The 27792-nt window shown below is 45.3% G+C and overlaps 1 protein-coding gene and 1 non-coding gene across 2 annotated transcripts; both read left to right on the forward strand.

Annotated features, from left to right (window-relative positions):
* Window positions 1-8728: 8728 nt before the first annotated feature.
* On the forward strand, window positions 8729-8834 carry LOC113836254. The gene has a single exon (XR_003486276.1). It is a non-coding gene; the product is annotated as a U6 spliceosomal RNA (small nuclear RNA).
* Window positions 8835-11953: 3119 nt separating this feature from the next.
* On the forward strand, window positions 11954-26839 carry Zbtb46 (zinc finger and BTB domain containing 46). Its single transcript, XM_035446098.1, has 2 exons — window positions 11954-12921; window positions 25414-26839. Exons 1-2 carry the CDS (start codon window positions 11985-11987, stop codon window positions 25743-25745), a joined length of 1269 nt encoding a protein of 422 aa, XP_035301989.1. The 5' UTR covers window positions 11954-11984; the 3' UTR covers window positions 25746-26839.
* Window positions 26840-27792: the final 953 nt, after the last annotated feature.

Genomic DNA, 27792 nt, shown 5'->3' on the forward strand with positions numbered 1-27792 from the left:
AGGTAGGCAAGGGAGAGCAGGAGGAGGAGTGAGAGGGAGAACTGTGGTTGGAATGCAAAATGAAATTTAAAATAAAGAAACCTAAAAAAAGGGGGGGTAGTGTCCAGTTACTTTTGGCAACCTGGTGAGCAGTCTCCAGACCACACCATACCAGTGGTCTGGCTGAACCATTAAGTGTAGGTTTAACAATAGCACAAAGGGGGAAAAAGCTGAAACATTTTCCATTGCCCTAAGTCACTTTCTTACTCCTTCTGAACTTTCATTTACAGAATGCTTTCTTGGAGCCTCTTAAACTTTCACATCCTCAGATAACACTTCCTTAGACCCTCAGAACTTAAGTTATCCTCAGTGCTTTCTCATTCTCGGACCTTTTATCACTTTCTTGGACTCTCATTGCAGCTGAGCTGAATTTTTACCAATAGTCTCTCCTGAACTCTCTTTAGGAATTTCAGTCCTGCCACACAGTGCCAAGTCTCAGTTGCTCTCCATGACCCCTTATGTCTTTTTAAAACTAATACTGCCTAAATGATGTATTATATCACAAAGTTCAGATACCGGCACGAGGTAGGTTCCTGTATGAGGTGCAGCTTTAATACCTTATTAAACAAGCATTGTTTCTTAAATTCTACCATAAACCCTGTTTTTATGATTTTTGTATTCAGGACAGGAATTATCATACAAAAATAGAGAAAACAGGTGTAGATGGTAAGCCCCAATGAAGGAGAGATGAATAAGGGAGTTACAGGGAACTGAATCAGCCTTTGATAGCCTGACATAGAGCAATGTCCTGACCCTATTAGGACAAGCTGTTGGTTAGAGTTGTGGGTCTCGGACAATAAACCACCATAAGTAAGAGCTACCCCTGACAGGTGTAGATAAGAAGAAATAGAGGAGAAAGCAAGTTTAGATATAAAAGATTTTTGGGTCATTTGTTTGTGCAGAAGTTGTCATCATTGAAAATCAAGCATGCTAGTTTTGGCCATTTGAACTTTGCTGAGGCCAGAGTGAGGTTTTAATAAAATCGGAGTCTGTGGAAGAAGAGGGAAAGGATCACAAAATGAACTCCCTGGAGGGAAGTTCCTATAAGCTCCAAGTGGAAGTTTAGAGACAGGAGGGACAAAGTCACAGGAGCCCAGATGGGCTTAAGGAAGCTGTGGGAGCTTAGCAGGCAACTCCCATGGGGAGGAAGCCCCCCAAAAGAAAGAAAGAAAGAAAGAAAGACCAGGGAGGGTTCCAATAGAGGGAGCAAGTATCTTTTTTTTTTTTTTTTTTTTTTTTTTTTTGGTTTTTTCGAGACAGGCCTTCTCTGTGGCTTTGGAGGCTGTCCTGGAACTAGCTGTTGTAGACCAGGCTGGTCTGGAACTCACAGGGATCCGCCTGCCTCTGCCTCCCGAGTGTTGGGATTAAAGGCGTGCGCCACCAACACCCGGCTAGCAAGTATCTTAATAAACCCCACTTGGTGGGGTTCCAGAGGATGTAGCAGGCTCTAGGAGCCAGAGTTACCAAGTAGGCAAGGAGAGATGGATGGTTAGAGCAGATGGAGGGAAGAAACAGCTAAAGAATTTGGAACCAAATATGATCAGTGGCAGAAGCAGTAGAAACAAATGATCCTTACACACCTTAAGAGTCAAATCAGCAATGGGAGTCATTTTGAAATGTTAAGGCATGGATACTAAGGGGTGAAGGGAAACTAAGTCGGAGATCCTGAATGATAGGTTCCATCATTTTGTTTTGTTTTGTTTTTTGTTTGTTTGTTTTTGTTTTCCGAGACAGGGTTTCTCCGTGGCTTTGGAGCCTGTCCTGGAATTTGCTTTGTAGACCAGACTGGCCTCAAACTCACAGAGATCCACCTGCCTCTGCCTCCCAAGTGCTGGGATTATCCAGATGGGTATATTGTGAGAGGGCCTTTGTAAGGTAGTCTAGTAATTGAGGTGGGTTTTTGTGACTTTCCTGGGTGACCCCTTGAATTTTTTTCACAATCTACCACCTTAAGGGTAGCCTTGTGGAGACCAGCCAGGAGGCAAGTTAAAAACTGATTCCTAGCTAGGCTATCCCCTGGTATTGTAATCCCATTCAGGGTCCTGGTTGAGGACTGCCCTAGCCTCAACTGTGTTGAGTTTGGTGGATTTCATCTGCATGGGCTGTAGCCTGGTCCCAGACTTGCCTACTCTCCTCTGGGAGAAGATTGTCAGTGAGAATCTTATAAACCTCATGGAAGGTGAGGTTGTAAGATTGGGTAATATATTGGATACCTGATTGGTTAACGTGGAACAAGGCCTTATATGTGATAGTCAAGTACTCTGCTTTAATTCCACATATTCAGCTCTGACTGGGTGGGTAGCCTGTTGTGGAGGAAGCAAAAGGGGAAACCAAAGAGGCTGGAGAGAAACAGAAGGGACTTCCGGTTGAGGCTGATAAGGGGGCGTTCACTAGCATGATAGAAATTAGCCTTATTTGGGCTTCATAGCTAGGAGTTGTTTCCTCCTTGGTTGGTTTATCCCAAAATGACATCACACCACATGGTTCCTTTAAGATTACCTAAGTACAGATCTTTACCTGTCAACCCCAGTGTTACAGATTTTTCAGATTTGTAACCTTACCCACCAAATTATATGTGGTGTTGTGACTAGGATGGGCTCTCCTGGTGCCTGTGTTCCCCCTCAAGGTCTGAGCTGCACTGGGATCCTGTTTTTTAATCCAGTCCACCCATAGTGGACTCATCTTAGCTCACTTATTGCTCAGCTTCCCCTTTGGTTGGTGTAAACGTTTCCCTGTGTCCATGGAAGTGACGGTTGAGTGTCTGGCAACCTCTGGTATTTTTGGAGGTGGAGATGCCCCAGCCATGGTCTTTAAGGCTACTGTGGGCCTCTTCCCCAACCCCATTCCACTACTCTGAGCTGCAGCTGGGCTATTGTGCCCCTTCCTGCCCTGCCCTGGGGACACCCAGACTGTCCTGACATTTCCCTTCTCCTCTTTCATCCATGGGAATGGTATCTCCCATTTCCCCTTGAGATGCCTCTTAGAAAACCTCCAGCCTGTCCACCTGATACCTGACCTGAAGTACCCTAAACTTAATCACTTTTGTAATCAAATTTGGCCTTAATATCTCTTATAATCAATGCAAATGGCTGCCTAATGGCATACTAGGTCCTAATTTTATTTGGGATCTTTACCAATACTGGGAGCAATTGGGGAACAGGAAAGAAATTCCACTTTCCCTACATTCAAGTTTTCTCTTTTATCCACTCCAAGCCCATTTTGTTTTTTTGGGCTGGTCATCTTCCCCTCCCCCCAATGTTCTGTCTTTTAAGTTACCATTGATTGATTTGTAAGCTTGTTGCAAAGTGGGGGCTGGAAGCACCCAGTAGAGGGAGAAAGGAGCAGGACAGCTGCAGCATAAACATACCTGGCATACACTCCTTCCTGGCTAGAGCGTCTCTCAGCTGCTTCCTGCAGTGGCTTCTGTCTGTGTCTAGAGCTGGATTCAGTTTTACAAGGATTTGGGTGTCTTTTAGGTAGGAATGGCATTAGACTGTTGTTATATGGTGTCCCACTTAAATTAAGAGCTGGTTCTGGGGCTGGAGAGATGGCTCAGAGGTTAAGAGCACCGACTGCTCTTCCAGAGGTCCTGAGTTCAATTCCCAGCAACCACATGGTGGCTCACAACCATCCCTTATGAGATCTGGTGCCCTCTTCTGGTGTGCAGATATACATGGAAGCAGAATGTTGTATGCATAATAAATAAATAAAATCTAAAAAAAAAAAAAAAAAGCCGGCTCTGGAGTTGGGGTATGGCTCCCCCTCCTCTAGACCCAAGCATACATGTTTAAAAGATTTCCTCCAAAATCTCTGCCCCATATCAGGCAAGGCACCTGCTATGTGACAGAGAAAGGAGAGCAAAACAAAATAAAGGGACAGACTATTCCCAGTGAGGACTGTTGCTACTCATCACATATGCTTTGGATTTTGTTCTAACTCTCTAAAACTATTGCCAAGGTATAAATCAAGAGAGACCCTGTCTTAAAAACAAACCAACAAGCAACAAAAACCTGAAGTATCGGACCGGGCGTTGGTGGCACACACCTTTAATCCCAGCACTCGGGAGGCAGAGGCAGGCGGATCTCTGTGAGTTCAAGGCCAGCCTGGTCTCCAGAGTGAGTGCTAAGATAGGCTCCAAAGCTACACAGAGAAACCCTCTATCGCAAATCCAAAACAAACAAACAAACCAACCAACCAAACACCTGAAGTATTTTGAAGTGAATGAACTGTGGATACAGTGAGTATAAGAGAATTTGTAGGGAAAGAAAAGCCACTGAAGTTTTTGATACTTTCTTATCATTTGTGCAATGTAGTAGCATCCACCCCAAACAATTCCTTGTCTCCCCAGACCTTGGACCCTCTCTTATACGGACTTGACATCTGTGTCCCTTGTGGTGGTTAAGGTGCTCCCTTATGTTCCTATATAGCAGCAAGGTTCTAGGTGAAAGGGTGATTGTCCATCCTCAGGGACGTGTCTCATGAGCACATCCCCAGGGCAGGGCAGATGCTCTGTCCTTCTTTCCCACAGAGATATAGGAAGCCTAGCCTGTACTCAGCTTCTTACTTGTCTGATCACAATATAACACTCCCTAGTGCCCAGTGAAAGAAGCTAGCTTTCAGCTTCAAAGCACAGCTGACAACGTGCTGCTGGAAACAGATGACAGGCTTCCATGATTCCACTTTGATGAAGTTGGCATGACACCCATAAATGTCCTTCTGATGTTGAGGGATTATTGAATTTGAAACCTAAATTGTTCATGTCAAGCCTCTTGGGCTTTGGGAGACTGCCTGTCCTGTGCATCTCCATGACAGGCTGACCTCTATAAATATCAATACTTTACCCTTTTAGTTATAACTGACTCTTCTCCTGTGGTGGTTTGAGGTCCCCATGGACTCATGTGTTTGAATGCTTGGCCTATAGGGAGTAGCACTATTAGTAGGTGGGTCATGTGGGGGCAGGCTTTGAAGTCTCTTATGCTCAAGCTATGCCCAGTGTGGTATAAGTTCACTTCCTATTTCCTCTGTTTCAAGATGTAGAAGAACTCTGAGCACCATGTCTGCCTGCATGCTGCCTTGCTCCTGCCCTGACAATAATGGACTAAACCTCTGAAACAATAAGCCAGCCCCAATAAAAATTTTCTTTTTTAAGAGTCCTGCCACTTGGGGCCATGCCAATCTGGGTGGCCTTTGCTGCCACCTGGGGCCATGGTAACAACCAGACCCAGGCTGCTGCTAAGGACTGTCTGGGTCTGTGGTCCCATCAAAATCCAAGATGGATGTTGATGTCTGTGGCCCATGTTTCTGCCAAAGGCCATATGAAGGCTGGAGTCTGGGCTGCAACGTCTGGCCTTGTTGGTGTCCAGAGGCCATGCTGTTGTCAAAGTCATCCTGATCTAAGTGGCTGGGGCTACCACCTGGAGCTGGGATGTTGACCTGGCTGAACTGATGTCTAGCGCCATGTCTAGGTGCATGGTCCAGCTGCAGCCAAGGTCTGTGTTGAAGTCTGTGACCCAGGTTGCCTCTAGGGCCCATAGGGAGGTCTGCAATCTGGGTCACAGCCTGAGGCCTTGGTGGAGTATGGGGGCCATGCTACAGTAGGGGCCATGCAGATCTGGATGGCCTGTGCTGCCACCTGGAGCTATGGTGGCATCCAGGCTTAGGCTACTGCCAAGGGTCATGTCTGGGTCCATGACCCTATAGCATTCAGGGTCTGGACTGATGTGTATGGCTCCTGTTACCACTGAGGGTCATGAGGATGCCCAAGGTCAGGTCAGACACCTAAATCTAGCTTGGTGTCCAAGGACCATGATGCATGCAGATCTGAGTGGCTTACCCTTGCTACCCAATGCCATGGTAACGTCTGGGCCAGAGCTGCAGCTGAGGGCCATGTCTGGGTCCATGGTCCTACTGCAGCCAGGGTTTGTGCCATGCAGATGCCTTAGGCCTGGGACCATGTTGGTGTCTCAGAGCCATACTGCCACTGGGGCTCATGCCAATCTGAGTGGCCTTCACTGCCACCTGGGGCAATGGTGACATTCAGACCTGGCTGCTGCCAAGGTCCATGGTCCTGCCATGGCTGAGGTCTGTGCTGAAGTTCAAGTCCCGTATTGCCACCAAAGATCACATAGAAGCCCAGGTTTGGGGCTGTAACCTGAGGCCTTGTGGTGTCTGGGGCCATGCTGCCACCAGAACCATCCTGACCTGATGTCTGGGCCCAAGCTGCTGCCATGTCTGGTTTAGCTGCAGCTGACATCTGTGTTGGTGTCTGTGGCCCATTTCACCTCGGAGGCCTTAGGAACCATTTGAGATGAAATAGGAGCCAGGATGTCATCTGGCCCCACCTTTGCTGACACCACTCCATCCTTTGCTGACCCAGGGAAAGCTGGCCTTGTCTCTTGATGAACACTGCAGCAAGAGAGCTGGCCCTGACCCTTACAGGAGAGCCAGCCTCTGCACTCCAGAGCGATGACTCACCCCTCACCACAGGGACAGGTGAACCAACCTTGAGGGCATGGGCTTAGGGGAGCTGACTCCATCCCTCATCTGAGGTGGGTGGTCTCCGTGGCCTGGACTGACCAGCTCAGCTACCACCCAGGCCCACAGTCAGGCCTTGGGTTGGCCTAGGGTGACATCTACCCCATCTTGGACCTGTTGGAGCTTGTGAAGGAACTGGTGCTATGGAACAATACCTGCAGGATCTCCAAGACTCAGGGCAGCCATGGAATATCAGAGAGAAGTTCTGGTGAGGACCCAGTGATGATGGTAGACAAGAAACCAGAGGCCCTGAACCAAACCAGTGACTCATTACAATGGACATTTGTTAGTTACGCTGATAGGACAAAAAGGGTATACTATATGACACACCAAGGTCCCTGGTGCCACCAGGACGAATGAAGAGTGTTGCAGAGGTGGGAAAGAGGGAGAAGTAAAGAGTTTGCTTGCTTGCTTTGTTTTGTTTTCTTTTGTGTGTGGGGTGTTGCAGGGGTGAGGGTGTGAGCTGTGATCCCAGCTTCTCCTTGAAGATATTTGACAGGTTATTTCATGTGGTGGCTTGGGAGGGGGCGGCTGACATACATTTATTCAGTCACAAAGAGAACGATGGACCTGGTGGTGCATATCTGTGATCCCAGCTCTCAGGAAGTTGAAGCTAGAGGATCTAAGAGTTTGGAACCCTATCTCAAAAAACAAAGAGTAGCTGGGCAGTGGTGGCACACGCCTTTAATCCCAGCACTCAGGAGACAGAGGCAGGCGGATCTCTGAGATCGAGGCCAGTCTGGTCTACGGATCGAGTTCCAGGACAGGCTCCAAAACAATACAGAGAAACCCTGTCTTGAAAAACCAGAAAAACAAACAAACAAAAAACCCCCAAAACAAAAACGAAGAGTAAGCACCACCACCACCACGCATTACCTGTCATTAAAGGGTGGTCATGCTACAGTCCACAGATGCAGAGAAGTAAAGGACTAAACCTGGGATGTTGGTGCATAGGGGAAATAGCAAAGATCAGAACAGGAGGGATCAGGTGCGGGAGAGGAAGTGGGGTGGAGGGACAGAGGACTGGGAGAGACTACTGAAATTGAGGGGCATTTCAGGCCCCCCCAATACAATGGAAACTTCCTGGAATATATGAGGGTGACCCTAGTAAAGACTCCTAGTAACGGGTGATACAGATCCTGAACTGGCCATCTTCTGTAACTAGGCAAGGCTTCTGGTGGTGGGACTGGGACATCAACCCAGCCACAAAACCTTCAACCTACAATTTGTCCTGTTTGCAAGATGTGCTGGGGTAATGGTGGCACAGAACTTGTGGGAGTGGCCAACCAATGACTGGTCCAACTTGAGGACCATGCCATGAGAGGGAGCCCACACCTGACACTGCCTGGATGGCCAGGAACCAGAGGCTGCATAGCTCAGACACCTAGGATAGAACCAAACACGACTGGCAAAAAAAAAAAAAAAAAAAAAAGTCAACGAAATGATTCTTCATTCTGCTTCCATATATAACTGCACACCAGAAGAGGGCACTAGATCTCATAAGGGATGGTTGTGAGCCACCATGTGGTTGCTGGGAATTGAACTCTGGACCTCTGGAAGAGCAGTCAGTGCTCTTAACCTCTAAGCCACCTCTCCAGCCCCACGAAATGATTCTTATTGATATTTTGCTATATACTCATAGACCATAGCCTAGCCCAGTGGTTATCAGAAAGACTTCATCAAGCAATTGACAGGAGCAGATGCAGAGACCCGTAGCTAAACATTAGGTGGAGCTCAGGGGAATCATGCAGGAGGGGGCATGAAGGATTGTAGGATTCAGAGGGCTCAAGGACACCATAAGAACACAACCCACAAAATCAACTAAGCAGGGGTCGTAGGGGCTCATAGCAGCCTCTGCATATATGTTATGGTTGTGTAGCTTGGTGTTCTTGGGACTCCTAACAGTGGGATGGGGATTGTCTCTGATTCTTTTGCCTGTTTTTAGAACCCTTTTCCTCCTACTGGGTTCCTTCATTCAGCCTTGATATGAGAGTTTATGCTTAATCTTGTAATTTGTTATGTGATGTTTGGTTCATATCCCTGGAAAACCTGCTCTTTTCTGAAGAGAAACAAAAAGTATATCTGGGGGAGAGGGGAGGAGGGAGGGGAAACTGTGGTTGAGATGTAATATATGATAGAAAAAAAAAAAACAGAACAAGGGCTAGAGTGCTTGCTTTAGCAACATTAGAGTGATACAGAGAAAATTAGTATGGTCTCTGCACAAGGATTATCTACAAATTTGTGAATTGTTCTATATTTAGAAGGAAAAGAAAGAGCTGTGGTTATATATAGCTCAGTGATAAAATGTTTCCCTAGCATACATGAGGCCCTGGGGTGCATCTCCAATGTCACCAGAAAGAAAAGAGAAAAAAGTGACTAAGTTTCTGTCCTGCCCAAAGGGGCAACATGGGGATCCATAAGAAAGCTCCTGAAGGAAGGGTTCCATCTAGTGTAACTGCCTTCTATGAAGGGCATTTTGTCATTTCAAGTGAGCACAACCGTGATGTTGTGTCATGGCTCTACCCTTTCCAGGCAGTCTTAGGGGTTGGATCTATCCCCAAATAATTCAGGTGTCAAAGTTTTGACCACCCCCCAATACTTCAGAATGTAACCGTGGGGGTCTCAGTAGGAGGGGTGTCTTTACAAAAAAAAAAAAAAAAAAGGAAATTTGGACACAGCAAACAAATAGAGATGGGATGATGTCACAAGCCACGGAACATCAAGGCTGGAAGTAAGGCGACAGGGGCTTGTTGATTTTTATACACAGACTTCAGCCCCCAGTATTGCATGAGGGTACAGATTTCTGTGCACACTGCCTTGTCTGCAGCCTGGGTTACAGCAGCCACAACCAGTGTAAGATGGCAGGAGGTAAAAGTGACCGAGTCAGGTGACTCATCACCAGGTGTTCTTTGGTTCTTGGTATGGGTCTTTGGTGGGGCATTAACTAGGAGAATCTAACACTGGAAGCCCCTGGGGAGCTGAGCTGTGGTCAAGTCCAGCCCTGTTGAACAATGAGCAACCCTAAGCAGAACCTCTGTAAGTTGTACAAATTCAGAAGTTTAGAAATTTTCAGGTCTAAGGTTGTATCTGTTGTGAATTCCTGTGTGTGTGTGTGTGTGTGTGTTCTTTTGTTTGTTTGTTTTGAGACAGGGTATCTTTGTGTGGGCTTGGCTTTTGTGGAACTAACTCTGTAGACCATAGACCAATCTGGCCTCAGACTCACAGAGATCCACCTGCCTCTGCCTCCCAAGTGCTGTGATTAAAGGGTTACAGCCATGGTCCCTCCACAGCCTGGGTACAGGTCCTGAGACAGGGAAGAGCAAAGAAATGAATTGTTTGACCACCAGATGAGTTTCACAAAAGTGGCTGGCCCAGAATAAGTCCAGCCCTCTTTATTTATACATTAAAAACAAGCTTGTTTTTTCATACTAACAAGCAAGTTTTTCCCATCCTCCAACGTTAACCTCTAGCAAAAAACAGTCAAATGTTTTTTTCCAACTTTTACATCAAAATATCTTTAAATCAAAACCAACATTTACCATTTTGCTAGCAAAATATCAAGCCAGGTGCATTCTGTCCTTACAAAACTAAAAGGTGATTGACATAGGCACACATTTCCAAGAATACTGCTGTTCAAAACATATTTACAGAAATAGGGTGGTCTGCCTCTGATCCTGTCAGCACTGAATCAGAACAGCTCCTGGGTCTAAAGGGACAGCTGACATCCCCTGACAAGAAATCTGAGAAGCATCAGTTCCCAAAGAATTTTAGGGAAAATATTCAAGAAAAAAAGGGGCTTCCAGGAATGATCACATCTGTCCCGTGCATGATTGACAAAAATGACACTAAAACCACCAAGAGAATCACCAATATTACAAGAGAGAAAAGAGAGTGCAAACTATGTGGTCCCAGCAGTATTCTGTGCTATCCCAAAGTTCACTGGTCCTTGCTGAGTGAGACTGTCCCGTGGGCTTTGCCTCTCTGGAGACCCATGGGGCAAGCACACATATACTGGTTCGAAACTAGGCCACACAGCTCCCAACAGTGTACTCTTTTAATATGTGTGTGTTAATTAAATTTATTTACTTATTTTACATCTTAACCACAGTTTCCCTCCCTCCTCTCCTCCCACTCTCTCCGACCACTTCCTCTTTATATACACACACACACATACATACATACACACACACACACACACACATACATACACACACACACACACACATACATACATACATACACACACACATACACACACACACACATACATACATACATACATACACACACACACATACATACACACACACACATACATACATACATACACACACATGCATGCATGCATACATACACACACACATACACACATATACACATACATACATACACACACACATACATACATACATACATACATACACACACAGACATACATACACATACATACACACACACATACATACATACATACATACATACACACACACATACATACACATACATACACACACACACATACACACATATACACATACATACATACACACACATACATACATACATACATACACACACATACACACATATACACATACATACATACACACACATACACACATATACACATACATACATACACACACATACATACATACATACACACACATGCATGCATACATACACACACACATACACACATACATACATACACACACACATACATACATACATACATACATACACACACACACACATACACACATACATACATACACACATACATACATACATACACACACACATACATACATACATACATGCATACACATACATGCATACATACATACATACACATACATACATACATACACATACATACATACATACACACACACACATATATACATACATATGAATGATGTTTCTTAAAATGTGAGGAGTGAAGACTGCAGGCTAGGTTGTTTAACCTAACTTTTCACTTTTGGGTGAGAAAATAGCTTTGTCTACTGATGTTCAGTATTTTGTCTGAGTATGTTAGCTGTTGTATATAGACTTCTGTCTAAAACCTCAAGTCTATTACTGTTTTAGAGGTGCTTCAGACATCTTGCCCAGGGATGGGTCTGATGTCCACCTGCCATTTGCTGTCTGAGTGGGTCATGACCTCAGACCTCCTTAGCACATTTGTACTGCAGGGCCTGAGTGTTGGGCTCTGTTGTCAGTATTTGTCCCTACTTCTTTCACTCTGTTCCAGCTTGGCAGCCTGTGTGCTGGAGGGATGATGACCCTTTGCGTGAACTTTTCTGCCATCTACCTGGACTCATTCCATAGCAGATGTGTTTCATGTATGAGTAACTGCTTTCCTCTTCCTCCCACAGAGTCTATAGAAGACACAGCAGCAAGACTCCCAGATGAACAACCGAAAGGAAGATATGGAAATCACTTCTCACTACCGGCACCTGCTTCGGGAGCTCAATGAGCAGAGGCAGCACGGAGTCCTGTGTGATGTATGTGTCGTGGTGGAGGGCAAGGTCTTCAAGGCACACAAGAACGTCTTGCTTGGGAGCAGCCGCTACTTCAAGACACTGTACTGTCAGGTACAGAAGACATCTGACCAGGCCACAGTAACTCACTTGGACATTGTCACAGCCCAGGGCTTCAAGGCCATTATTGACTTCATGTACTCTGCCCACCTGGCTCTCACCAGCAGGAATGTTATTGAGGTGATGTCAGCTGCCAGCTTCCTACAGATGACTGACATCGTGCAGGCCTGCCATGATTTCATCAAGGCTGCACTGGACATCAGTATCAAGTCAGATGCCTCAGATGAACTCTCTGAGTTTGAGATTGGCACCCCAGCCAGCAACAGCACAGAGGCACTGATCTCAGCTGTGATGGCTGGAAGGAGCATCTCCCCATGGCTGGCTCGGAGAACAAGTCCTGCCAATTCTTCTGGAGACTCTGCCATTGCTAGCTGTCATGAAGGAGGGAGCAGCTATGGGAAGGAGGACCAGGAACCTAAGGCCGATGGCCCTGATGATATTTCTTCACAGGCTTTGTGGCCTGGAGATGTAGGCTATGGGTCTCTGCACATCAAGGAAGAACAGGTTTCGCCATCACATTATGGAGGGAGTGAGCTTCCATCCTCTAAGGACACTGCAATACAGAACTCTTTATCAGAGCAGGGTGCTGGGGATGGCTGGCAGCCCACAGGCCGGAGGAAGAATCGGAAAAACAAAGAGACTGTCCGACATATCACGCAGCAGGTAGAAGAGGACAGCCGGGCTGGCTCCCCAGTACCCTCATTCCTGCCAACATCGGGATGGCCTTTCAGCAGTCGAGACTCAAGTAAGCCTTTCTTGTGACAGGCTGGGTGCAGGTGGCCAAGTCACTGTGTTGACTGTGGCCCAGGTCATGCTGTTGGTGACATGGCACATTCCCACGCTCACACTACTGGTTTCCCGTGGTTGCCTCCTATCACAGTAAATTAGTATGACTGCAGGAAATATGACCTACGTGTAACAAAGGCTAAGATGACTTTGGGTCCTTAACAGCCCTGGTATGTCTATCCCATCGATACAGCTCCAGTATGGAGAGGTTGCCTGAGTGCGGCTTCCATGAAACAAGTAAGACAAGCTACAGGGTCTGTAGTTGAAAGAGTAGGGAGACAGTTGGGAAAGGTCATCATTTTGAGTTGTCTGCTTTTCCATTTATCACACCTTTCCTTGGTACTGTCAGGGCCACCTGGAAAGTCACTAGAGTGTTTCTCAGCTCTATTCCCCACCCCAGACCTCTGCTTGGCTCTCGTAGTGTTTGGTCTTCAGTTTCTTGCTGCCTCAAACTGGGATGTTGGTAACTGAAAACAGCTTCACAGTGAGGGGTAAATGTGTCTTGTGGCTCAGTGGTCACAGGCATGTACTACTCCTGCTGAGGACCCAAGTTCAATCCCCAGCACCCATGTCTGGTGGCTCCCAACTGCCTGTAACTCTAGCTTCAGAGAGGTCTGATACCTCTGGCCTCCATAGGCACCTGTACTCATGGGCATACACCAGCACCCACATACTTACATTTTTAAAACTTTTATTATTTTTTAAATCTTAATCACAAGTGTATGCAATGAGTTGGGATTATATGTGCACATGACTCCAGGTACCCACAGGGGCCAGAAGTAAATGTGAGCTTCCCAACGTGGATGTTGGGAGTCAAACTTGTGTCTTCTGCAAGAACAGTATACTCTTAACTGCTGAGCCATCTCTTTAGCCCCCTCTGCCTTGTAAACATTTTTAACTGAGCAGTTTACTGGCATTAGATATATTCACGTTGTACTATTATCCATCTCCAGAACTTAAAAAAAGAAAGTTTTTAGATTTGCTTATTTTGTATGAATGTTTTGCCTGCACTTACGTATGTGTGTCATGTGTGTGCTTGGTGCTAGTGGAGGTCGGCAGCGGCTATCATACACCCTGGAACTAGAGTTAGCTGATTGTTGTGAACCATCACATGAACACTGAGAATTAAACCTGGGTCCTTTACAAGAGCAACAAGTGCCCTTAACCACTGACCATCTCTCTCCACACACTTCAGTTTTATTTTTAAAGGGCTCATTGCCCTGTGTTTCCAACACTGAGCCACCAAACACGGAGCCAGAGCCAGATTTTGGCATGTTTGTAAAAGTTGGTTCTCTCAGCGTTGCTCCACCTTGGGCTGAGTCATTCTCTGTGCTGGTGTCCTGGGGATGGGAGGTCTGTGCCCACAAGGTATCAGTGGCATTTGACACAGTTGTGACAGCCACAAATATCTCCTGACATGTGCACTTGTCTCCAAGCAGCCCCGTGCTCCCTAGGGGTGGACTGAACTGAATCAGAAGAGTATCAGTCATTTCCTGATAGTTGTTCCTGTGGAGAGGCTCTCCAAGCAATGGGCATGGCTGGTGTGATGTCTGGTTCCTGGATTTGCTAATAATCTTTCATCAGTTCTGACCCAAACCTGCTGAATGCTGAGACTTTTGGGGCACATTTTGAGGCTCACAGATGTTGGAGGCCATCTTCCACTTGTCTCAGAATATATGTGTGTGCCCAATTAGTTTTTCTGTAGGTGACAATACTGGGGCATTTATCCCATGGGAGTCAATGGTAAATTAGTAAGTGGAACAATCCCAGAGCCTGTGGGCTGGAGGTTTCAAATGCAGTCATCGAGCAGAAGGTGTTTTCGGAATCCAACAAGTGATTTTGGCTGTATACTTTCTTAGTCCTAAATCCTTGGGTTGCCAAGGCAACTGTGAACTGCTTTTGCTTGGGGATTCTGAAGGCTGAGATAAGGATGTGAGGTGTAGGCTGGAGCGTGGGATGCTTCCTGCATGTCATGGTAGTGTGTCATTCGTTGAGCCTCTGCCACTCTGGTTCTCAGATTGATTAGGAAACATGAATCATGACACTTGATGGAGGTCAGTTTGTTTTCATTAAAGAATAAGAGATTGATATATTATTTATAGGGGAAAAGGCTCTTCTTAAAGGCACCCATCAGGTAGACATGTCAGGTGCCATTGGGGCTTTCTGAGCAGTTGCTCAGATGTGAAACCTGGTCCTCGCCACTTGTCCTCTCTGTGTCTCCATCTCAGCTCCTGGTGGCCCCTGAGACCACTCAACTTTTACAAGTGATTTTCTAAACAAAAAGTCAAATGCATTATAACCCAGTGATAGCTGGTGGAAATAGCATTCAATAAGCACATTAGTTGTGCATGTCCATGTGATGGACACAGGCAAGCCTTCTGGCTGAGGACCTTCCATCTCTCTCTAAAGCCTCCCCTGATCCATCTGCAGGGCAGTTAGGGATGCTTCTGTGAGGTGAAATTGTGTCTGACAAGCTCAGGGATGGTGAAGAAACATTCTAGGGCCCCCCAGCCACACACATTCCTAAAATATACAGCAAGCATCAAAATGTAAGCTATTTTAAAGTTAAAGGTTTTGTTGAGTTAATGTACTGGACTTTAAGAAGATTGAACCTCTGCATGTTGGAATTTTTAAGGATACATCAGGATCTCAGTGCAGTTCCAGCTGAAGATGGGGAGTCTGTGGCATTCGGTGTTGACCATACTCTGTGGCACCTCCCTGCTTGGGTGATGGACGGCATGGGCTTTCAGGATGAGTTCTTTTCGTTCTTCTCTGGATCACATACAGCCTACATTTCCCTTCCCAGGTCATCCCTGGCAGTGAATGGGAACTGGAGTTAGGGGTTCAAAGCCTCCTAGACCATCATAGCCATCCTGGTCCACACAACATAGCTGAGAGAACGTAACAGGAACTAAAAACCATGTGAGCTTATCTTTTGCCCATATACTGGTTTGATGATCTGCCATGGCTGTGCAGAGTATTGCAAGCACTCTAGTTCTGGTGCTGGCTGGGCCTTGGACATCACACTATTGGTAAGGTTACCTTTTCATGATGTAGTTTAGACAATGTAACAAATTTGATCATCATCATTTTTTTTTTAAATTCTTCTCTTGTACATTTCGTCCTGACCACTGTTTCCCCTCCTTCCACTCCTCCTCCATTTCCCTTCAGAACTGATCATCTTTGTGAAGAAAATTGTCTGTGCTCGGTGTGGCTTTGAGCAAAGAGATTAGCATGGCTCTGAGGGAAAAGGTGACACCATCTGCTTCAGTCCCCCCACACTCCACATCCCATGGCACTGCTCTGGGCTTCGTCTCACCTGTGTGGTTTTCCTCCCGATATGACTGACAGAAAGCAGCTCTGATTGGAGCATGTTGCACTGTGTTTAGCGTGGCAGCTGGCAACCACACAGGCAAAACTGCCCTCTTTTGGATGGCTTTGTTGAAATGAAGACCTGGCGCTGAAGTGGGAGAGTTTATTACCCCTTCTTGTCATGCCACAAAATAGAGAAGTAGGCGGGAACAAGAGGCGAGTGCAAGCATAGGTCAGAAACTTGGGGTGTTGTGGGAAGAGATGTCCTGGCATTCGGCGGTGCTTATGACAGGCTGAACTCCAGAGCTCAGTCACATTCTTACAGACCCAGTGCATACAAAGTGACTTTTCATCTTATGGGGAGGGGCTGCTGGACTCAGGCCCACGACCTTCCCTTTTGCACCTCTGAGCAGTACTCTGTCAGAGCCTCCTTGTGATCCTGAAGGGTTTCATTGTCCTTCCCTCTGCAGGCTGAGCTCTGATGGAATTGCTTTGCATTGTCATGGTGTTTTTAAAAATGTTGGATTTACAGATGGTGAACTCAAAAGGGTTTCTATGGACATAGACCAGTCTAAACATTCTTTGAGATGAGGAGGCGAGGTGAGTAGTCACCCTGTGGTACCTGGGCAGAGTTGATGGTCTATGGTTCCCACCAGAAAAGTCCAGGTAGTGCCTCCTGGTCTGGTGTAGTCACCTGGGCTGAGGAATGAACAGACAGCTGTATGGAGGGATATGCTTCTGGGAACCCAGAAAGCCGCATGTTAAGGTGACAGTAGGCAGAGCACTGGCACCCCCAGACTCTGCAGGGATCTTTCTGGTTTGTTGCAAAGAAGGCAGATTCTGGTAGGATGCCCAGTTAGTGGAACAGTCTCCTTTGAATTGAGTTGCCCTTGTCTATGGTAATATTTATTGTTTATTTTACTTTGTTTCACTAGGGTATCTCACTCTGTAGCCCAGGCTGGCATTGATTTTATAGCTTTCCTGCCTCCACACCTCAAGAGCTGGGGTTAAAGGTGAGGGCTTATGGTGGTGCCTGCCAGTGGTTTATTTCCTAGTGTTATACAGATCTATAGTTTGATCACCATGTTGTACTCCAAGCGAAGAAGCATCATTGTCAGGTTCCTACAGAGAGACACTGCCTTCAAGTTACTCCCAGGACCTAGTTTCTCCTCCAGCAGCTCCTGTGAGATCTTCACAACCAAACCTCCACATCTGGAGTATGCATGGAGTTGTTCTTTTTGCCACTCTCCTATGAGGCCCCTGGTTGGGTCCTTTCTTGAGCCTTAAGTTTTATCCTCTTTTTCTAGCATCCATAGACTATGCCACAATAGTGCTGTGCCGATGCTGGAGCCTAGTGAGCTGGCCCAGACTAGCCAGTGATGCTGCGTCTCATAGCAGCATGCCTCATACAAATCGAGGAACTTACTTATGTTAAAATATTCAGGCTGACGGAATTTCTTTTTTTCAAGGTTCCAAAATCTGTAATAATTCAGATTAAAACAGGTATATAAATGAGAAAGCAATTTATAAACTTACACCTAATGAGTTTATTTACTTGTACTATTAATGATTGTTTTTATTTTATGTGCATTGTTGTTTTTCCTGCATGAGGGTGTTGGATACGCTGGAACTTAAGTTACAGACAGTTGTGAGCTGCTATGTGGGTGCTGAACTTGAACCCAGGTCCTCTGCAAGAATATCCAGTGCTGTTAACTGATGAGCTACCTCTCCAGCCCCTAAGCCAGTACTCTTAACAGTGAGCCATCTTTTCTGCTCCTAGACTCTTGATACATTCTTAAATAGGAATTTATAGAAAGAGGAATGAATATATATGTAGATAGATAGATAGAGAGAGAGAGGGAGAGAGAGAGAGAGAGAGAGAGAGAGAGAGAGAGAGAGAGAGAGACATGCACACACACAAGGTGTTACTGTGCAACTCCAGCTGGCCTTGAATGTCCTGCCTCAGCCTCCTGAGTGCTGGGATTGCAGGCTTGAACCCACTATGTCTGGTATTATTTCATGTGCTCATTTGAAGACTTTTATGCCAGGCTTTCTTCAAGGACTTTAAGGATTAGGCTGTGTGGTTCAGTGGCAGAGGTCCCAGAGTTGAGCCTTACTTCCGTAAGATAAACTAAAGTGACAAAAGATAATGAAAGTCATTTTTTAAACTGAGTATCTGTAAACTGGAGAGATGGCTTAGTGTTTAAAAGCACTTTTTGTTCTTGGAGAAGACCCAGGTTTGGTTCCCAGTACCCACAAGGTACAACTGCCTGTACCTCCAGTTTCATGGCATAAAATACCCTCTTCTGGCCTCCACAGGCACTGAGTGTACATCATGTCCTTACATGTAGGCAAAACTCATACTGTAAAATAAACCCATAACCTAAAATCAAAATAAATAAATCCCGAGGAACTGGAGAGATGGCTCAGCGGTTAAGAGCATTGGCAGCTCTTCCAAAGGTCCTGAGTTCAATTCCCAGCAACCACATGGCAGCTCACAACCATCTAAAATGGCATCTGACACCTCTTATGTCTGATGCTTTCTTCTGTTATGCAGGCATACATGCAAATAGAGCGCTCATTTACATAAAATACATAAGTAAACAAATCTTTTGGGTCAGTCGATGGTAGTGCACACCTTTAAACCCAGCAGTAGGGAGGTAGAGGCAGGCAGAGCTATGTGAGTTTGAAGCCAGCCTAGTCTACAGAGCGAGTACCAGGACAGGCTCCAAAGCTACACAAAAAAACCCTGTCTTGAAAAAGAAAAAAACAAAATAGGCAAACACAAAATCTGAGAGTCAAACATTGTTGGGTGAACTCTTCATGGAGAGTTGTAACAAATACATACTTACTCTAAATAGGGTATCAAGAACAAGCCAAAGAAACCATTCTATCAAAGCCCAACTTGGTGAACCAATGACTTTACTGGGTTTACTTATAAAGCATGGGGAAGGGTTACTTACAGTAGTAGCATGAGTGACCCTAAAAGAGTCACATCACCAGAGATTTCCATTGCAGCATGGATAATGACCACAGAGATCACTAACCTTTCACACATTGTGTGCTCTAGCCTTCTTTGAGTCCAAAGATCACATAAAGAAATAACTTGTCTGACAGAGAAGTTCAAACAGGAGTGGCTGAGATCTCCAATGGGGATCTGATGGTCCTCCCCAGCACTCAAGCCCAGTCTTGCGGGTCACTTCCAAGTGGCCATAGCCATTCTTAAGATAGTAACGGCTATTAGATCCTAAAGACAACCTTCAACAATAAATAGGTAGCAGGAATGTATAAAGCTGCTAACACTGCAGTCCACTGAGGTGGCTGGCACCCTCAACCAGCAACCTAGGGATCTCCCCTATCCCAGAACTGATTCACTGTGCCTCCGACTTTCCTGTCAAGGGCACTTTGCCAGGTCTGTGTTCTCAAAGCAGCCATAGCCAGCTGTCCTCTAGCCAAGACTTTACTTTCCTGGTGAGCTGACTCTGTTCCCTTGAATGTGGGGCACCGAGGTATGGACATACTACTAGACTGTTTGCACAGTAAGAACCACAACTGGCACTTACAGGACCCCAGCCTTTGTATAGTGTGCCACCATGTGTTGTGGCTTAAAGCGACACATTTGAGTTACCTGCAGGCTCCAGGAGTTTGCAATGGTCAGCAGACAGCAGGCAGTTCCCAGTTTCCTGTCTTCTCCACTACCCAGAGATTTCTGTGGCCCTTGGCTCATGGCCCATGCATTCCTGCCCTGCCTCCATTCTCATTTCTTTAACTCTCCTGCTTCTTCCTTGTGATTCCAGTTAAGGCTACACAATGGCCTGGGACTGTCTGCCTATCTCACTGTCTCTTACCTCCTCAAAGGGTGACGTAATGACAGGCTCTGTGATTATTGGGGGGTCAGACTCTGGCATCATTTCAGGCTGTTGTCATTTTTCTCATGTGCAAATGTGTAAAAGAGGTGAGCTTTTTGGTGAAAATTACTATTCTCTTTTGAGGTGTAATGCACATGTAATAAACTAGAGCAGTAACGTTTATGGTTAGGGGAGCTGGAGAGGTGGTTCAGTGGTTAAGAACTCTCTCCGTTCTTCCCGAGTTCCTGAGTTCAATTCCCAGCAACCACATGATGGCTCACAACCATCTATAATAGGATCTGATGCCCTCTTCTGGCTTAAAGGTGTATGTGCAGATAGAGCACTTAATATCCATTAAATAAAGACATCTTTAAAAGTTCATGGTTAGAACAATATTGTTTGTATCTCTAATGTTCTATTGAAAAATTATTCATAATTAATATTGAAGCCAATATGATGACACGCCTGTAATCCTAACATTGCAGAGGCTGGGGTAGGAGACTTTTTTTGAGTTTGAGGCTGGTCTGGCTTTTATAGCAGAACCCTGTCTCATAAAATAAAATAAAATAAAATAAAATGGAAAGAAAAGTGCCAGGTGGCTGGGCATTGGTGGCGCATGCCTTCAATCCCAGCACTTGGGAGGCAGAAGCAGGCAGATCTCTGTGAGTTCCAGACCAGCCTGGTCTACAAGAGCTAGTTCCAGGACAGCTTCCAAAGCCACAGAGAAACCCTGTCTCAAAAACCAAAAAAAAAAAAAAAAAAAAAAGAAAGAAAGAAAGAAAGAAAGAAAGAAAGAAAAGAAAAGTGTCAGGCATGGAGGCCAAAGCAGGGCTATCTCTGTGATTTCGAATCCAGCCTAGAATATAAAGCAAGTTCCAGGACAGCCAGGTCTGTTACACAGAGAAACCCTGTCTTAAAAAACCAGAGAGAGAGAAAGTGGGAGGAAGGAGGGAGGGAAGGAAGGAGGAGAAGGCAGAAGGAAGGAAGGAAGGAAGGGAGGGAGGGAGGGAGGGAGGGAGGAAGGAAGGAAAGAAAGAAAGAAAGAAAGAAAGAAAGAAAGAAAGAAAGAAAGAAAGAAAGAAAAGCAACCAGGTGGTGGTGGTGGATGTCTTTAATCCCAGCACTCAGGAGGCAGAGGAAGGTGGATCTCTAAGTTTGAGGCCAGCCTAAACTATAGAGTGAGTTCCAGGATAGCCAGGGCTACATAGAGAAACCCTGTCTTGAACAACAAAAAACAAAAACAAAAAAAGATGATAAAAGCTGAAAAAAATGAAATAGTGAATATATCTGCTGCTGCATTTCCCAGTTGTTAACATTGTGTTTTTATTCTATTAAATGCCATCCACTTGAGGGTTAGAGAGATGGCTCAGTGGTTAAAGGAACTTGATGCTTTTGCAGAGGACCCAGGTTCAGTTCCCAGCACTGACATGGTAGCTCACGATCATGGTTAACTCAAGTTCCAAGGAATTCTATGCCGTCCTCTGACCTTTGAAAATACTAGGCACATACCTGTTGCACATACATACATGCAAACAATCACTCATATGTATAAAATAAATAAATTATAAAAAATATACTTACCTGAAATGCCACCTTATTTTTTGTTTGTTGTTATTTCAAAGTAAGTGGTAGACAGCAGGTTTTCCATTCCAAGTTATCATTAGAGTTCAGTGTGTTTACAATTTTAGGTGAAGTTTAGCCGCTATGAATGTGCCAAACCTCAGTGCTTATTTGATATTTGATGAATACAGCCCTTAGCACCAAAAAGGAGTTGAACTCTCTGGAGTCTCCCTGGGTTGATTTAGATTGTGTAGCATTTTATCCAGTGGCATCCAACAACGTACAGCAGTACCTTCTGCTGAGAATTCTTACATGCGTTACTGTCTTTGTGGCTAACCTGTGCAGCATCTACCTGAATGTTACACTTTGTTCATTACAGTGTCATAAACACTGTCTGCATACTGCACCCTTTGTCTGTCTGTCTGGTGATGATAGGCACAGATCTGCATGTACTGTGGTTGGAAGCAGAGCTTCTGCAACACCGTCAGGCTCTTTTAGGGATGCCTGTATTTGTTTTTCTGTAGTAACCACTCCATCATGGAGAGGCTTGATCATGGGAAGGAATGTGCTCAAACTTAGAAAAATCTTTGAAAAATTTTCCTAAGTGCCTATACCATCTGCCTGCCACCATTAATGAATAAACCTTGTTGCTTTTCACATTTTAATTTTAACCATGCAAAGTGTTGAGTTTTGACAAATCCATTCATATGACAGAAACTATCAACCCAGTTCTCTTGTGGGTGTTCTCAATCGGTCCCCAAGCCCCAAAGGCAATGGCAAAGCCAGCTTGGGAACAGGTAGAGAATATTTCAGGAAAGGAAGTACCTTGGATCTGCCCCCCCCATTTTGAGATATGTAGATTTACATGTCATTATGAACAATATTACAAAAGCTGGGTGTAGTAACTCTTTCCTGTCATCCTGGTACTCTCACTCTATAGTCCAGGCTGGCCTCTAACTCTCAGCAATCATGCCTCAGCTTCCCAAGTGCTGGGATTACAAATGAGAACTACCACATACAGCATAGTTTTCTTTTAATTTTTTGAGTAAAGGTCTCTCTTGATTGACTGGCCTTGAACTCACAGAAATCCACCTGCTGCTGCCTCCCAAGTGTTAGGACTAAAGAAGACATGCATCACTATGTCTTGTCATTCATTTGATTATTTTTTAACATTGCCATTGAAGTCTTTCCCCCTAATGTCACCAAATTTATTTGCCTCTAACACTTGAGACAGTGATTGTGAGGGGTTCAGTCATGTAACTTGTCATGTTGCATGTCGGCTTTGGTCAGGCCCTTATCTTAGTAAGGATTCTTGTGTGTTATGTTGACTCTTAGCTCACAGAAGCATTTTGGTAGCCTTTGTAGGAGGTAATCTGTTTACCTGGGAGCTATGTTTTGAGAAGAGTGTGAAACTTATTGTCACGGTTGGCTAAATGACATAACTCTGGAGGCTGATTCCAAGAATTTCTGTCCAAGTCTCACCATCCACTTGTTTCCAGGCCCATGGCTCAGCAAGTTAGATGCAAGAGAGAAACATACTTTAAATTCACATAAATTCACCGGGCGGTGGTGGCGCACGCCTTTAGTCCCAGCACTTGGGAGGTAGAGGCATGTGGATCTCTGTGAGTTCGAGTCCAGCCTGGACTACAAGAGATAGTTCCTGCATAGCCTCCAAAGCCACAGAGAAACCCTGTCTCAGAAAAAAACAAAAAAACAAAAAAATTCACATAAATTCCTAAGAGTTAAGTTGCTCAAAAATCGCACTATTGGTCTGAAGGGATGGCTCAGTGGCTAAGAGCCCTTGTTGCTCTTGCAGGGACGTGGGTTTGATTCTTAGCACCCAATAATGGTTTCACAACCATCTGTTACTCCAGTTCCAAGGGATCTGATGCCCTCTTCTGACCTCTATGGGCATCAAGCATACATATGGCGAACTTACGCACATGCCGGCAGAGCACGCACACAAAATAAAAATATGAATACAATCTAATAAAAAGTTTCCTTAAATCCTAGGGCATGTGAAGCACATGCTAGCTTTCTGCAGGTAGTTGAGTGGTTTTCAGCTTTTTATGACGATATTAAAGCCCACCCCGTGTCTTAGAGAACTCCAGTTTCCGTTTGACATCATTACTGTTAAGCATTCCGTTTGACATCATTACTGTTAAGCATGGTCTAGGAGGCCCTAAGCACACAGAGACACATTGATATTTTCTTTGCTTCTGGTGTTCTCTTTCTATCCTGTGCTCTTGGGAAAGAGGTTTAGGGGAGCCTTGGGCCGGTCATCTTTGAGAAACTGCCAGCCTTCCAGATGCAGACCCTATTCCAATATGTATGTATGATTCATGTTTTCAGTTATGACAAGGCTTCAGGTTCTCCACCTCTTCATTGATACTTGTTTTCTGTTGGTTTGATAGATGCTGTTCTCATAGGTGTGAAATTGTATCTCAGTGTGGTTTTGTTTTTCTTACAGTGCTGCGGTTTGAAGGCAGGGCCTTGGGTATGCTAGGCAAGCACTACCACAGTCATGCCTGACTTCTTACCCAAGTGCTAGGGATTCAGACTCAGAACTGCATGCTTTAATGGGAAGTGTTTTTAACCCACTGAGCCATCCCCCCAGACCTATGTCTTTGGTTTGTATTTCTCTTATGACAAAGATGTTTGAATATCTTTTTGTGAGATTATTGGCCATCTGTATCTTTAGATAGCTGTCTAATCAGATCTACTGCGTGTTTTTATTTATCTTTATTATTGAATTAAAAGAGATTTTATAGTCTTGGTATATGTCTTATCAGCTATGTAATTTTGGAGTGGGCTATGGTTCAGTGGTAGAGCGCTTACCTACTATGTATAGGTCTTAGGTTCAATTCCCCATACCAGGTAAACAAGGCATGGTGTCACACAACTGTAATGCCAGGACTTAGGGGATGGAGGTTGGGAGGATCAGGAGCTCAAGGTTATCCTTGGCTACAAAGAGAGGTAGAGGGTAACATGGGGTTCATGAGACCCTATTCCAATATGTATGTATGTATGTATGTATGTATGTATGTATGTATCTTATACATACTCTTCATTCTGTGGGCTGTCACTGAAGCACATCAGCTTTTATTTATTTATTTATTTATTTATTTATTTAGTATTTTGTCTTATTTTTTGAGACAGAGCCTCACATAGCCTAGGCTGGTCTCAAACTCATTGTATAGTTGAGAATGACCTTGAGCTCCTGGTCTTCTTGCCTCTTTCTCCTAGGTGTTGGAACTGCAAGCATGTACCATCATACCTGGCACGAGATTTTAATTATGATGAAATCCAGTTTATGTTTCATTGCTAATGCCTATGGTGTCTGACAACCAAATCTGCAGTCATGTAGATTTTCTTCTAGGAGTTTTATAGTTTGAGTTCTAATGTTCATTGAGTGCCCCCTGTGCTTTGAGAAGAGGAGACGCTGTAGCTCCAGAGCTGGGTCTAGGCTCAGGTCTTTGGCCCCTTACCAAGGGTTAGTGGCCTTCTATCCTGGTTCTGAATGAAGCTCCCATTGGATTGTAAATTTTTCTGTGCTATGTGGCATGTCATGGGTCTGGGCAGGTAGGATCAGTAGCACAGTATGTTGCTCTGTGCAGGTACACTGGTCCACAGGGCTGGACTGGACTGAAGCTCGTTGCCTTCATTCTAATTGTCTTCATTTCCCAGTTGCAATATCCCCAAATGACCTGTGTGTACCTCCCCTTCCCTAGATATGGACCTGACTGTCACTGAGGCCAGCAGCTCGGACAGCAGAGGTGAGAGAGCAGAGCTCTATGCACACATCGATGAGGGCCTCCTAGGAGGAGAAACCAGCTACTTGGGCCCACCCCTCACCCCAGAGAAGGATGAAGCACTGCACCAGGCCACTGCAGTGGCCAACCTTCGTGCAGCACTCATGAGTAAGAACAGTCTGCTGTCACTCAAGGCTGACGTGCTCGGTGACGATGGCTCGCTTCTGTTCGAGTACCTGCCCAAAGGTGCCCACTCGTTGTCTCGTAAGTGCAACCTCTGGTGTGTCACTGTGTCCTGCTTTGATTTTTAGCACCTCATTTCAACTCTCAGACCCAGGTGTCACTGAGCCTGTCAGGCAGATCGGCTGTGGGTTGCAGCTACCTTCCAACTACCTCCAAGTCTTTCAGGATGTAGACTGGCTTTGTGTCCAATGGGACCAGCATGCTTGCTTTACAGAACCAGAAGGGAATTGGTATATATTGTTGGACATCAAGAGGGAGCAGTGAGCACTTGTTGGAACGGTTTGTGCTCAAACTTGAAGCATCTAAACCTAAAACCCACCGAGCTTAAAAGTGCACACAATTAGTAAACCTAAGCCACAAGTCCCTTTAAGCCAGTGGCAGGTCTGGTGTCTGATAGTCTTTGTGTCCAGGGAACAGGTACTGGCTCCCTCTGCTGGTCCCGGCACCCAGCCTTTGTGCTGGGATTTGTTCTGTGTAGGAGACATGCAGAGAGCCGCTGACCTGGATGTGGAGCTTGCTTTGTTCTTGTTAGAGAGTGCTGTCATGTGTGTGTTTTTAGAAAGGAGTTGGATGCTGCATATAAGACCGTAGTGTGTCTAGATGAAATTCAGACCACAGACTGACAATGCTGCAGCTGAAGGGCAGCTACTGTTCAGCTGGCGTTCAGCAAGCTGGCTCCCTCAAGCTGCCTTTTCCTGTGAGATAAGAGGCATTAGCATCTGCAGAGCTCCTAGCCACAAGACAGGCTGCTTCCCATGTCACATTACATGCTAACAATAGTAGTCATCTGGGTGATGCTGGGAGAATGGTGTGACTGCCCTGGGCATCAACCTAGCTCCAGAACTTCCCGTTCATCTGGTGCTCAGCATGAGTGTGAGAAAATGACCTGATACCTTTCTCTTTGGGGAAGTAAGGGACACACCCCACTCTGGATACACTGAGTTGGGAACATGAGGGGTATCCTGTCCCAGGAAGCCCAAGGACATGTATGATGGTGACTGGTAATCCTCCAAGCCACTGAATTGCAGGACAGTTTCCAGCTGCCTTTGATGCTGGCACTTTGGACCATGTTTACGGTTTTGTTTCCATGAGCACTAAAACATTATTTGTTGGGCTTTTGTATTGGTTTGAGGAGTTATGCAAATCGTTTATGGCAAATAAAGACTAAAGGTGGAAAATGATGTCTGCTCTCTTTATTTCCGAGTTACTTATCAAGTGGCCATGGAGGCAAGCTGAGGCTGCTTCATCAACAGTGTGCACTGAGATTGTTAGGTGTGCTGTCAAACACTTTCAGGCTGTGTTTCCTACATCTGGGAGGTGGGGGTGGGGCCAATCCATGGCTGTTGTGATTGTTAAACAGCATCCAAGAGTGTGAACATGGCTTGGACAAACCAGTGTGGTGAATGTCTCAAGAGCAAAGTATACTTAGGGACATGGATTGTTAGATTCCTCAAAGTCCCAAAGTATTGGGACAGTTCATAAAGGTGGTTGTAGGGGACTTGGGGGTACCTGAAATTCACATGAACAGAGGAGTTCTGAAATTCAACAATTTTTGTAGATAATATGGAACAATGGAGGTGAGATGAGGTTTGGATTATTCTTTTGTTGTTGTTGTTGTTGTTTTGTTTTGTTTTCATTTTTCGAGACAGGGTTTCTCTGTATAGCTTTGGGGCCTATCCTGGCACTCGCTCTCTAGACCAGGCTGGCCTCGAACTCACAGAGATCCACCTGCCTCTGCCTCCCAAGTGCTGGGATTAAAGGTGTGCGCCACCAACACCCGGCGGGTTTGGATTATTAATCTTTCTTAATCTTTCTTCATACTTCCCCTTCAGGGCAGACTGAGGTAACAACTCCTTGTTTGTTCCTGGTTCCCTGGTTCCCCAGATACTGTTTGTCTTTAAGAATAAATTTGGTGCATGCACCTTTAATCCCAGCACTCAGGAGGCAGAGGCAGGTGGATCTCTGTGTATTCAAGGTCAGCCTGGTCTACAAAGTGAGTTCCATGATAGCCAGGGCTATTAGAGAGAAACCCAGGGGGTGGGGAGGGAGAGAGGGAGAAAGAAAAAAAATGAGAATATAACATATAGTTTTGGAATGAGGGAAATGATTTGCAGG

The sequence above is a fragment of the Cricetulus griseus genome, chromosome 6 (assembly GCF_003668045.3).
Source record: "Cricetulus griseus strain 17A/GY chromosome 6, alternate assembly CriGri-PICRH-1.0, whole genome shotgun sequence".
Lineage (NCBI taxonomy): Eukaryota > Metazoa > Chordata > Mammalia > Rodentia > Cricetidae > Cricetulus > Cricetulus griseus.